This window comes from Macrobrachium nipponense, chromosome 24 (assembly GCF_015104395.2).
Source record: "Macrobrachium nipponense isolate FS-2020 chromosome 24, ASM1510439v2, whole genome shotgun sequence".
NCBI lineage: Eukaryota > Metazoa > Arthropoda > Malacostraca > Decapoda > Palaemonidae > Macrobrachium > Macrobrachium nipponense.
Window position 1 is genome coordinate 62,492,840 of NC_061091.1, and position 13,100 is coordinate 62,505,939.

Genomic DNA, 13,100 nt, shown 5'->3' on the forward strand with positions numbered 1-13,100 from the left:
CCCTGGCTGTGAAGAGTAACAGGGCCTTTAGCAGGAACTGGATTCACAACTGGTTCTGACACAACTTCTGATTTACTGCCCAACAAATAATATCGGAGCAGTTTTGCCATCATCTTAGACCACGCTTTTTGCACGTCTTTCACTTGAGGGACAGTAACATCTTCTACATACTGTAAAACTGGAGGTTTCTCCTGTTTATACTCCTTCATCAGTTCAGAGGGATAAGAGTCTCTCTTGAAGCTACCAACTATCTTGTATAACCATTTCCTCTCTAAGGCTTTGGCGCACTTAATCCAAACACTGGAACCCCCAATAAAATGGGGGACATTAGGATCTCGTTTGTACATCCTATGAAGAGCATCATGACTATGTGAAGTGGCATGGCCAGACCAGATTGCGCACAAAGGCATGATAGGAGCTAAGAATATACCTGACCCTTCTTTCAATTTCTTTATGGCAATTGTGGCAAAATCAAAGGCTTCTTTCACTATGATACTAACCATGCGATCAATTTCCATATCCTTAAAATCTGGGTCACCTAATTTGTCATTCTTTGTGACAAACACTGGAATTGGTTCATTACAATTCAATATTTTACATTTTGGTGGCCCTGACTCAAGAGGCTCTGCAACTTCTGACACTCCAGACAGAACAACCCACAGCGTTCTACTTGGATGTTTATTCTGTAGTTCATTTAGGAATTTCAAACCATCTTCATCAAAATCTACGTTTTCATTCAGATGCTCAATGTTCAAGTCTTTTGTTAACTCTTGCAGATCCTTTGTAAATGAAGTATTTCCTACAACAACTACTTTGTTGAACATATCATCACTCTCAGGTTCACCTGGAGGCGGCGGTTCTTTTGTGGAGTCCATAGTACGAGACGTGGAAAGACTTTCAATAACCCTCACACCTGGGAATGTGGTTTCCAAAACCAAATTAACAAACTTCTCCATAGCCTCAAACCAATTCTTCAATCTGGTCTCATATCTATCTTTAGAAAACATAGGAAACAAGTTTGCCTCTCCTCTGTTCATATACTCCTGAAAGGCTTCGACACTTATCCATGATTTGTTCCTCTCACAAGCATTTTCTGTCCATGACCTGCAAAATGCATTGTATTTCTTCCGCATCTTCTCATAACTGGTCTTGGCTGCAATGAGGTTATAACCATCTGCAGCATCATGCAACTTTTTGTGGGTATTATAATTGTCTGTAAGTGCCAAAAGGGCTGGTAAAGGGGGAACAGTTGTGATCAACCCATCAGAACCTAAACGATATTGAACAGTGTCACAAGTTACCCGGCACAACTGCAGCAAGTAATCTACCATGGGGTTGTGATTGAGTTTCATAAGCCTTAAGGGTTCTTTGCAATTCTTGCAACTTTTTGCCTTTTCATCATCTACAAAGGTATAAACACCTGACAGAAGTATCCACAAAGTATTTTTTCCAAATTCTTTTCTGTGCTTCTGTATATTGTAGATCACTGTTTGAGAGCTCAGGTTATCTTCATATACCACCTTAACCTAGAAAGAGAGAGGATCAATATCTACAATAAAGTTAAAACTTTAAAAGTAACAAAATAGTCATAAGTCATGAATACAGCATCTAATATGATGGATTTCATGTCTGAATTATCAACATTAAAAAAGTCCAGGTTCTCCATTCAACACAAACTTGTACAATCAACATCTGTTTTGACTGACATCACCCATTTACACAATAATCAGTCAGAAGCAAAAATTACATTTTTAAAATAATTTGCATTTCTCCAACATACAAACCTTAGGTCTTTACACATGGGAATCGGCTTTCAGCGAGATGGAATCTGGCCGTTAAGCTTTTTGCAAGGTGGTTATGGTAACGGTTACGTAAATAAGGGGGGAAGTAACACCCACCCAGTCTGAATACATTCTGATCAGTTTACCTTTTGCCCCAGGTAAGAGAATGAAGGGTGGTAAAAGAGGTGGGCCTTTTATGTCAAGACCTCGGGTTTTTAAGTTAGGAAACATATGGGAGACTTACTTTTGGAGGGAAGATTCTAAGTAATTCTCTGAACTGACTGGTAGTTAGGCTAACCTTCCTGGTCAAGAAAGAGCTAAGGAAGGAGACTGTACCTATGATCTATTGATCATAGGATGTCATCAGAATTCTGGGGACTTCAAATTAAGGGAATGTAAGCAAAATCCCTGATTTGAAAAGGTTTGAATGAATCCATAGTGTTGGTGACCATAAGGCTACGATAACCAACTGGCTAGCCATCCATAGTCAGTACCTCTCTTCTCTTGTTAGAGAGAAGGAAGGATTTGCATCTATTACTACAATTGAAACTGGATTATAAGACAGGATAACTCAGTCATCTAGATCACCTGCATGCACGCCAGTCCTGCACATGACGGCTCGTCCACTGCTCCTTCCATTGGAAGGGGGAGGAAGCTGGGAGAAAGTGTGGAGGCCAGTCCAACACACACTTTCTCCTTGCAACCACCATAGAATCAGAGGAAAATGAGTCCAAGGACACATGGGCAATGCCCCAAGGCAAAAGAGATGACTGTGATCTGCATGTTCCCAAAGTTTTCAAGCTAACTTTTAAATGAAATTAAAATTACTATCATTAAGTTGACATATTTGACAGTTCTAGCTTGAGCTTCTCTTAGAGTTATACGAAAGATAAAAAGGATATTTTGTTTCGTTAAAATGCTATCACATTTGAATTTTATAAGAAGCTATATTGCTTTTATAATTATTTAATCTCATTACTCTTATTTGAAAATATTAATAAATATACATGTACAGTAACCTCTCAATTAACATGTTCTTTATTTAATGTGGGCTAGAAAATATTCCAAAATGTTTAAAAAACGCAAAAATTTCAATTCAACACGAATTGACACCCAAGTGTTGTTTTCAAACTATCTGCAGTCAACGGCCGTCAACATAAAGACATAGCACAGTGCACTGTATTAATTTATTAATACTGTTTGTTTGTATAATGTTTTTACATTGCATGGAACCAGTGGTTATTCAGCAACGGGACCAATGGCTTTACCTGACTTCCAAACTATGTAGAGAGTGAACTTCTATCACCAGAAATACACATCTCTCACACCTCAATGGAATGCCCAAGAATCGAACTAGTGACAGAGAGAGAGAGAGAGAGAGAGAGAGAGAGAGAGAGAGAGAGAGAGAGAGAGAGAGAGAGAGAGAGAGAGAATTATTTGTATTATATAATGTTATTTAATTTAATAGAAGTAAAAGCTTGAAAACCTAAAAATAAAAATAAAAATTCAAAAACCAATTCTCCAGGGTTTCTTGAGGACTCGCAAATGTTTGCATGTCTGAGAAATACTAGCATATGATAAATAATTAGCTAGATTCCAATTAACCCTCTTACGCCGGAGCCCTAAAAATCAAAACGTCTCCCGTATGCCGGGCCTGGTTTGGAGTGAGCGCGGAAGTGGAAAAAATAATTTTTTCAAAAAATTACAGTGCGCATACTTTTGAAGATTAAGAGTTCATTTTTGGCTCCTTTTTTTGTCATTGCCTGAAGTTTAGAATGCAACCATCAGAAATGAAAAATAATATCATTATCATATGTAAATAATGCGATATATGGTAGCGAAAAAAAAAAATTCATACATAATTGTATTCAAATCACGCTGTGCAGAAAACGGTCAAAGCTAACCAGTTACTTTTTTTTTGCGTTGTATTGTACACTAAATTGCGATCATTTTGATATATAATACATTGTAAAACAATAAAAGCAACACCGGAAAAATTTTATCACAAAATGATGTACGAATTCGTAACGAGCGGACGTAAAAAATGTTATTTTCAAAAATTCACCGTAATTCTAAATAATGTTCTAGAGACTTCCAATTTGTTTCAAAATTAAGACAAATGATTGAATATTACGATACTGTAAGAGTTTTAGATTAGAATTGCAGATTTCGACCATTTCGGACGAGTTAAATTTGACCGAATGTCGAAATTTTAATATATATATTTTTTTATATGGACATATTTCGAAGATGGAAAAAGCTACAACCTTCAATTATTTTTTATTGTATTCTTCATGAATTTGCGCACATTTTGATATATGAAACTCTATAAAAAGGCTAATATGAAAAGGAGCAAATATTAGGATAATGCCATGTACGTATTTCGGAGACTTGCGGCCGCGAATCGGCGCGCGGAGTAGAAGGTAAATATATTTTTCAAAAATTCACCATAAATCACAATATTGTTTTAGAGACTTCAAATTTGTTTTAAAATGAAGAAAAATGACAGAATATTACTAGGCCGTAAGAGTTTTAGCTTACAATTGCGTTTTTCAACTATTTCGGTAGTCAAATTTGACCGAACGTGTTTTTTTGGATATTTATTCGTGATTTATATGCAAATATTTCGAAAAAAGAGAAAAGCTACAACCTTCATCATTTTTAAATGTATTCTACATGAAATTACGCATTTCATTTTTTCATATATAAAACTTTATGTAACAGCTAATTTTAAATGGTGCAAACATTTCGACAATCGCACAAAAAAATTCTGATTTTTTTTCGGAAGTTACCAGCGCGAACGTAATGTTTTTTTTTTTTTTTTTTCATAAATTCACCATAAATCGAAATATTGTGCTAGAGACTTCCAAGTCGTTGCAAAATGAAGGTAAATGATTGAATATTACTAGAATATAAGAGTTTTAGCTTACAATTGCGCTTTTCGACCATTTCGTAGAGTCAAAGTTGACCGAGAAGTTGAAATTTTTGCACTTAACGTTTATATATGAAAATATTTCAAAACTGATAAAAGCTACAACCATGGGTTGTTTTTTGTTGTATTGTGCATGAAATTGCGCACATTTCCATATATAAAACTTTATGTAACGGCAAATTTAAAAGGGTGCAAACATTAGGACAATCGCACGAAAAAATTTATCGGAGAGTTATCGCACGAACGTAAGGAAAAAGTTTTTTCATAAATTCACCATAAATCGAAAATAATTTGTGCTAGAGACGTCCAATTTGTTGCAAAATGAAGGCAAATGATTGAATATTACTATAATGTAAGAGTTTTAGCTTACAATTGCGTTTCTCGACCATTTCTGTAGAGTCAAAAGTTGACCGAAAGGTTGAAATTTTTGCACTTATCGTTATTTATATGAAAATATTTCAAAACTGATAAAAGCTACAATCATGAGTATATTTTAGTTGTATTGTGCATGAAATTGCGCACTTTTTCATATATAATACTTCATGTAAAGGATAATTTAAAATGGTGCAACAATTATGTCAAAGTGACGAAATAATTTCCGAGATGTGTCACTGATACTTTTTAGTGCGATAAAGAAATTCGCGCTTGCGCGCCTGCGTAGCGATTGTAAACAAAACAACGCCTTGATCCGTGAACTCCAGCATACCCAAGGCGCGTGATACAAAAGTTTTCGGCTGGTAGGCCTATAAGTATTTTTTCCGCGAATTTTTAAAAAAACTTTTTTGAGCCGACGTATGATACGTCCAATCGGCATATGGGAGACATTTTGACTCGACGTTTAATACGTCCAATCGGCGTAAGAGGGTTAAAATTTCACAATAGTGAATTCTCGCAACTCAAATCATATAAGATTGAGGTATTTCTGTATATTCAAAGTACATATAAACATAAAATACAAAACACAGAAGTAAAGCAGAAAGGCAGGACAGAGAAGAAAAGCATGTCTCATCGAGACAGTGGCAAAAAGTAAACAGCTAGAATTGGATGCATTCAGACTGGGTGGCCGTTACTTCCACACCTACTACCTTTGGTAATTTTTACCATAACCACCTTGCAAAAAAGCTTAACAGCCAGATTCCAGCTTGCTGAAAGTTAATACCAACGTTTAAAGACCGAGGGTTTTTATTTGCGTGGAAACAATACAATTTAAGAGAAATTATGAGAAATGTACTTACATGCGAGTTTTCCAGGCCTTTTAACTGTATCTTATAGATAGAGTTCGCCAAAACTACAACCTGACGGAAAGAGTTGGTTTTCTTGACGTCACCCCTGAAAGTGAAGAATACAAACTGAAGTTTTAACACTTGTTACACCATTATAATACTGTTGCTTTCACAATTAAAGTAAATACAGCAGTATCTTAACTCAGACTTTTTTTATGCCTGCACTTGAATATTTTCTAAATACAGCAAATATAACATCTTTATAATTAAATAAATTTATATACATACTTATGGCACCTTGAATTCAAAATATCGCGGGTAACACTACAAACCATTGTGTAAATTTGACCAACCTGCCCACTAGTGGGAGAACAGGAATGAGGAGGGTGGACTTTGATCCTGTATACTTGTTAAGTATATAGAAAAATTTATATCATAAAAATGTCATTTTCATATACAGTGGGGCCTCGCTTAGTCGCGGATCAGCAATCACGGATTCAGTTAATAACGGGTTTTTCCTTCAACCACTTCTCAGTCTATATATCGCTGGTATGAATCACAACATCACGCGCTTGTCGTGGTAGGCTAAGCCTCGTCCGGTTCCGATAACCAACAAATGCATGAACAGATTCACATTATGATATTAACTGACAATAAAGGTAATAAAACCATTCTCACCTTATATATTATTGGCATATCTTCATAATATATAGCCTATTCATGGAATAATTCCACGTCATTGACATCAACTTGTAGTTGAGCGGCCAGCAGAAATGTAAACATTGAGTTACACTTCACAGCACCTTTGTCATTCTTAACCTTTTAGAAATGTTAATAGTAGTAGCTTAATTACAGTAGTAATAACATTTACGAAAAAATAAATGTTCAATTTGAACTTCATTATTGTTTTGGTATAATGTAATCAACTTCTCTGAACACTGCAGTCATACAAACGATAATTGTCATAGATTATCGTATGTTGTTTGCAATCGGCGACGAAGCGTAAACGTAATAAAACCATTCTTACCTTATACATTATTGTCATATATTCATAATAACACGCAAATCTTATACTATATTATTGGCATATCTTCATAATAAAAAGCCTCTTCAAGGAATAATTCCTTGGGGAATCCATTTTTCAAAAGACAAAAATACACTTTACATGTTTACAGTATACAATGAACAATGATTACTTTATTTTGATGTGATTACATTAATATTACAGTATGGTACTCTAAGCAGTACAGTAACTATTTTTTATCATAAATGTATATTCATTCACGAAAAAAATACATATGACCACACCGTGACGTTCACCGTTTCTACAAAGTTACCGATGTATCTCTTCTCTCTCTCTCTCTCTCTATCTCTCTCTCTCGTGTCTCTCTTCTCTCTCTCTCTCTCTCTCTCTCTCTCTCTCTCTCTCTCTCTCTCATCACTTACAGAAAAAAAACTATAATACTGATCTATTATTATCGTAATAAAAGAACAAGATCGTCCCCGAAAGAATAAAAATATTTGTTGCCATATTTTTATTCTTTCTGTGATTTACGAAACTGTGCTTCAATACAACTTTTATAGTTGACTCAATGATTATCACGTATTATAACAGTATACAAGAGAATATCTTGTCACTATCCATGTTTCATTTCTTATCATCATAAAATATTTAAAATACAAATTTCATTGTTATTCTCGAGCTAAGATAGTCAACAGTACTCTAGTCCCAAGCTCTCTCTCTCTCTCTCTCTCTCTCTCTCTCTCTCTCTCTCTCTGCTAAAGACAAAGTAGGTGATAAGAAAAAACCCAAGAAAATGATTTCGATGGAAGCAAAACAGTAGCTTACTACATATATGTAGCTGTCACCCGGTGAACTGGGCGTCAGACAAGCTAGCTAGAAATTTGAGCCGCAGTAAAACCCGACAGAGAGAGAGAGAGAGAGAGAGAGAGAGGACGAGATGAAGAGGAGGAGAGAGAGAGAGAGAGAGAGAGAGAGAGAGAGAGAGAGAGAGAGAGAGAGAGAGAGAGCTTTATTTATCATATCTTCTAGTTATATAACTGGGGGGGAGAGGGCCAGCTTTATTTATCATATCTTCTAGTTATATAACTTACAAAACCAAGAGAGAATAATAAAAGTATCATTATTAAAATCATAATTTTTGAAAGGAAATAATATTTTTCCTAACTATACAAACCTATGTCCCTTACAATAGGAATTACTTAAGGTGCTACTAGCCTGGACATAGCTGCTGAATTCTCAAACATGGTGTTTCGGTAGTTAACTACTGGTCTGGTTGCTGGCAGTCTCTCTGACCGGAATTAAACATTCCAATTTGCTTTCGGCCCAGGTAACAGATTGAGGGGTGGCATGAGGTGGGCACTTTGAGGGGTGGCATGAGGTGGGCACTAAGTGTAAAGGACGTAGGTTTGTATAGTTACGTGAAATACAATTTACTTTAAAAAACTGTGATTTGTTTCTACAGGATATACAAATCGTCAGACCTTACAATAGGAAGATTCACTGATTGGGGGGAAGGAATCTGAGTAAGCTCCAGTGAACCGACTGGGGTTTAGCCTACCTGGGTTCCTCACCTGGTCATTAAGAGCAAGGAAGAGGATCCAGCCACTGGCATCTAATTTGAGTTATGGAACTGCGAGATCAGGGTCAGTCTTCTGGGCTTTTCTCATAAGGGAGAGATACGAGTTACCCTTATGGGAAAGTGAAGAACCATATGTTGGTGACTATAAGGCAAATACAGGCAGTCCCCGGGTTATGACGGGGGTTCTGTTCTTGAGACGCATTGGAAGTCGAAAATCATCATGATGAGGAATATAGTCAAAAATCATAAGAAAACCCTTTTAATGCTTTGGGTGCATTCAAAACTATGTAAACCACATTCTTATTGCATTTTTCATTAAAAAAATAAAAATAAAAATACTGATTATTTTGCAATTTGGTGTCATATTTCTTGTCATATAGGCGTCGTAACCCTGGAAATAATTTCTGATGAATAAAATTGAAAAGTGCCTCAACCTCAGAATGTCATAAGCCAAACCTGTTGTAACCCGGAGACTGCTTGTACAAGAAATGGGTTTGTCTTAATTCAAGGCCCCCTTCCCTGCCTTGTAAGGTAAGGGGTGGAAACTGCTTCTAATTCTAACAAAAGGAACAGATAGGTTACTCTCAAGTCTTACCTGCATTATCGCTTCTAAGGGATCCCAACGAACGACCCAGCCTTCTTCTCCCTTTCAAAGGGAGCGCCATCATGCCCCTTTCAGCCAACCTTGCCTTCTGGTATGGGAGATATGGGTAAGAAGAAGGGGAAACACTATGGTTGGCATTCCCCTCCAGCTACTGCCATTGGTGGCGGGGATGCCTATTGAGCCATTGGGCAACTTAGCAGTGATACGGAACAGACTGGTAGTGGATGTCCTTTGGTAGGGTTATATGCCACCCCTCACCAAACACCTGGTCTGCCTTCTTTGCTATGTAGTGGGATCACTGAAACACCAAGCACTATTAGAAGAAGTGCAGAAAATGCTAAGGAAGGGCACTGTAGGAGTTGTGTCGGACTGCTCTCCCGTGTTCAACAGCCGAGTCTTTTTGGGTTGGAGACCAGTCATAGACCATTCTCCCCTGAACCAATTAGTTTGCCAGACTTGGTTCAAGATGGAGATAGCACGTGTTGGCCTCTGTCAGGGAGAACGACATCATGCTTACTGTGGACCTAAGGGATGCGTATTTCCAAATACCCATCCATCAGTCGTCCCGCAAGTACCTCCGCTTCTTTCTCGGGGAAATTGTCTACCAGTTGAAGGCACTATGCTTTGGACTTCCGTCTGCTCCCCGGGTGTTCACGAGAGTGTTCAAATGACATTCTCAAGTTTTGTGAGAATCTACGGATCTTGATAAATCTGGAGAGGTCCGATCTTGAACGCAACAGAGGCTGTTGTATACGGGCGTGCTGATAGACACTGTAGCAACAAGGGTCTTCCCTTTGGACTCTCGTATCATCAGGCTCAGAGAGGCAGCGAGGCTGTTCCTATCAAGACAGGAACAACCTGCTCAGCTCTGGCAAGTTGTGATTTGTCACCTGTCGTCATTGGAGAAGCTGGTCCCTCATGGGCACCTTCACCTTCGGTCTCTCCAGTGGAGACTGCGCGAGTAATGGTACCAGTCACAGGATCCTCAGTCGTCCTTCGTTCCTTTCTTGTGGGAAATAAGGGAAGCCTTGGATTGGTGGCTAGACAACGGGAACCTCATCATAGGAATGGTTCTCTCCACTCCCCCTCCGGACATGCTCCTGTTCTCAGACACATCAAACGTGGGATGGGGCACACACCTGGAGGAGTTGCTGACTGCAGGAGTGTGGAACCTTCACAACAGGTTCCTTCACATCAGTGTCCTGGAACTCAAGGCAGCCTTCCTGGCTCTCCAAGAGTTCCAGGAACGAGTGATGGAACACTCCGTGGTGTTGGTGAGCAACAACACCACGATAGTGGCATATGTCAACAAGCAATGGGGACTTGCCTCTCTTGTGTTACACAAGTTGACAATGCAGGTGCATGAGTGGGCAATAGTTCACTCAGTAGAGCTGTCAGCCAGGTACATCCCAGAACAACGGAGCAGATGATTTCCACATTCCTGTTAAACCGGGTGGCGAACAAGTCTATAACTGGACACCCTGTCCAGTTATAGACCTTTCCACCACATCCTGGTGTAGGGAACATTCAGTTCCTACCACCTGATTCTGGTGGCTGAGCTTGGAACCACTACATTCCTATTGCCTGGGATGTACCTGGCTGACAGCTCTACTGAGTGAACTATTGCCCACTCATGCACCTGCATTGTCAACTTGTGTAACACAAGAGAGGCAAGTCCCCATTGCTTGTTGACATATGCCACTATCGTGGTGTTGTTGCTCACCAACACCACGGAGTGTTCCATCACTCGTTCCTGGAACTCTTGGAGAGCCAGGAAGGCTGCCTTGAGTTCCAGGACACTGATGTGAAGGAACCTGTTGTGAAGGTTCCACACTCCTGCAGTCAGCAACTCCTCCAGGTGTGTGCCCCATCCCACGTTTGATGTGTCTGAGAACAGGAGCATGTCCGGAGGGGGAGTGGAGAGAACCATTCCTATGATGAGGTTCCCGTTGTCTAGCCACCAATCCAAGGCTTCCCTTATTTCCCACAAGAAAGGAACGAAGGACGACTGAGGATCCTGTGACTGGTACCATTACTCGCGCAGTCTCCACTGGAGAGACCGAAGGTGAAGGTGCCCATGAGGGACCAGCTTCTCCAATGACGACAGGTGACAAATCACAACTTGCCAGAGCTGAGCAGGTTGTTCCTGTCTTGATAGGAACAGCCTCGCTGCCTCTCTGAGCCTGATGATACGAGAGTCCAAAGGGAAGACCCTTGTTGCTACAGTGTCTATCAGCACGCCCGTATACAACAGCCTCTGTTGGGTTCAAGATCGGACCTCTCCAGATTTATCAAGATCCGTAGATTCTCACAAAACTTGAGAATGTCATTTGAACACTCTCGTGAACACCCGGGGAGCAGACGGAAGTCCAAAGCATAGTGCCTTCAACTGGTAGACAATTTCCCCGAGAAAGAAGCGGAGGTACTTGCGGGACGACTGATGGATGGGTATTTGGAAATATGCATCCCTTAGGTTCACAGTAAGCATGATGTCGTTCTCCCTGACAGAGGCCAACACGTGCTATCTCCATCTTGAACCAAGTCTGGCAAACTAATTGGTTCAGGGGAGAATGGTCTATGACTGGTCTCCAACCCAAAAAGACTCGGCTGTTGAACACGGGAGAGCAGTCCGACACAACTCCTACAGTGCCCTTCCTCAGCATTTTCTGCACTTCTTCTAATAGTGCTTGGTGTTTCAGTGATCCCACTACATAGCAAAGAAGGCAGACCAGGTGATTGGTGAGGGGTGGCATATAACCCTACCAAAGGACATCCACTACCAGTCTGTTCTGTATCACTGCTAAGTTGCCCAATGGCTCAATAGGCATCCCCGCCACCAATGGCAGTAGCTGGAGGGGAATGCCAACCATAGTGTTTCCCCTTCTTCTTACCCATATCTCCCATACCAGAAGGCAAGGTTGGCTGAAAGGGGCATGATGGCGCTCCCTTTGAAAGGGAGAAGAAGGCTGGGTCGTTCGTTGGGATCCCTTAGAAGCGAAGGACTTCTTTAGGGTAGCAGAAGAGCTAGCAAGACTTGAAGGTCTAGCCGCAGTGGAACACATAGGCACAGAAGCCTTCGCTACTGCCTCGTGAACAAGCCGGTCCTTATCGTCATCCCGCCGCAGCATCTACCTGATCTCTATTGAAGAGAGAGGTAGAACCCAGCAAAGGTCTGTTCCTTAAGGCCAAAGCCGCCTCAGAACCAAGCGACCTGGTTACTCTTGAGCACCAGATTAGCCCACAGGTTAGCAGTCTGGTGGGCCAGGTAGGTAATAGCCCTACCCCCAGACTGACACAGTTTCCTGAAGGATGAGTCTTCCCCTGGGGGTAATGGCCCCAGAGGAAGCAGCGATCTTGGACACTGTGAAAGACCTCAGGTCCAGCTAGGAGAGTGCTTGGAGAGCCGCCATGCGGTGGCTTCCAAAGCAAAACATTGATCACTTGGTTTGTACTTTATAATACTATAGTAATAAGAGACTACAAAGTTAATTGGATACAATGAAGTAAAGCATAACTTTTTAAAGAACCAAGGAAAAGAAGCATATTCGTCGTTTGTATTTTATAAGGAGGTTTTGGCACTTAGTCTAAGCCACCAATAATCAGACAAAAGTATACTATAAACCCTACAGAGGGCAAAATCCAACAAAGAATATATAGAATAAGTGGCATAAAACCGAAATGCCGGTAACCGATACTAACGATAACGGGGCTGCCTGTAATGGGTTTGAACCTAAAACAAATGTCAGAGACGATACAACAGACTAATAAGATAGTTTATTAAATTGTCCTTCCTCCTTCTACCTTATCAAGAGTGAAGGGGACTTGAATCCATTTACATCCTAGTACAAACGGCATGAAAAGTGAAGATAAAAGGGAAAGAAAGAGGCGAGTCAACTCATTTATTTTCTCTTCCACACACTTATCTTAGGTAAAAATAGAATGTAGAATGTCTGTCGT

General features: G+C 39.9%; 1 protein-coding gene across 1 annotated transcript in view; it reads right to left on the bottom strand.

Moving 5' to 3' along the window:
- Positions 1–13,100, bottom strand: part of LOC135205676 (uncharacterized) — a 141,733-nt gene that overhangs the window by 88,029 nt on the left and 40,604 nt on the right. The window contains exons 4-5 of the mRNA XM_064236582.1: positions 5,949–6,042; positions 2–1,526 (exon numbers count right to left, since the gene is read on the bottom strand). Coding sequence (XP_064092652.1) covers positions 2–1,526; positions 5,949–6,042 — 1,619 coding nt within the window. The remainder of the gene's footprint in view (position 1; positions 1,527–5,948; positions 6,043–13,100) is intronic.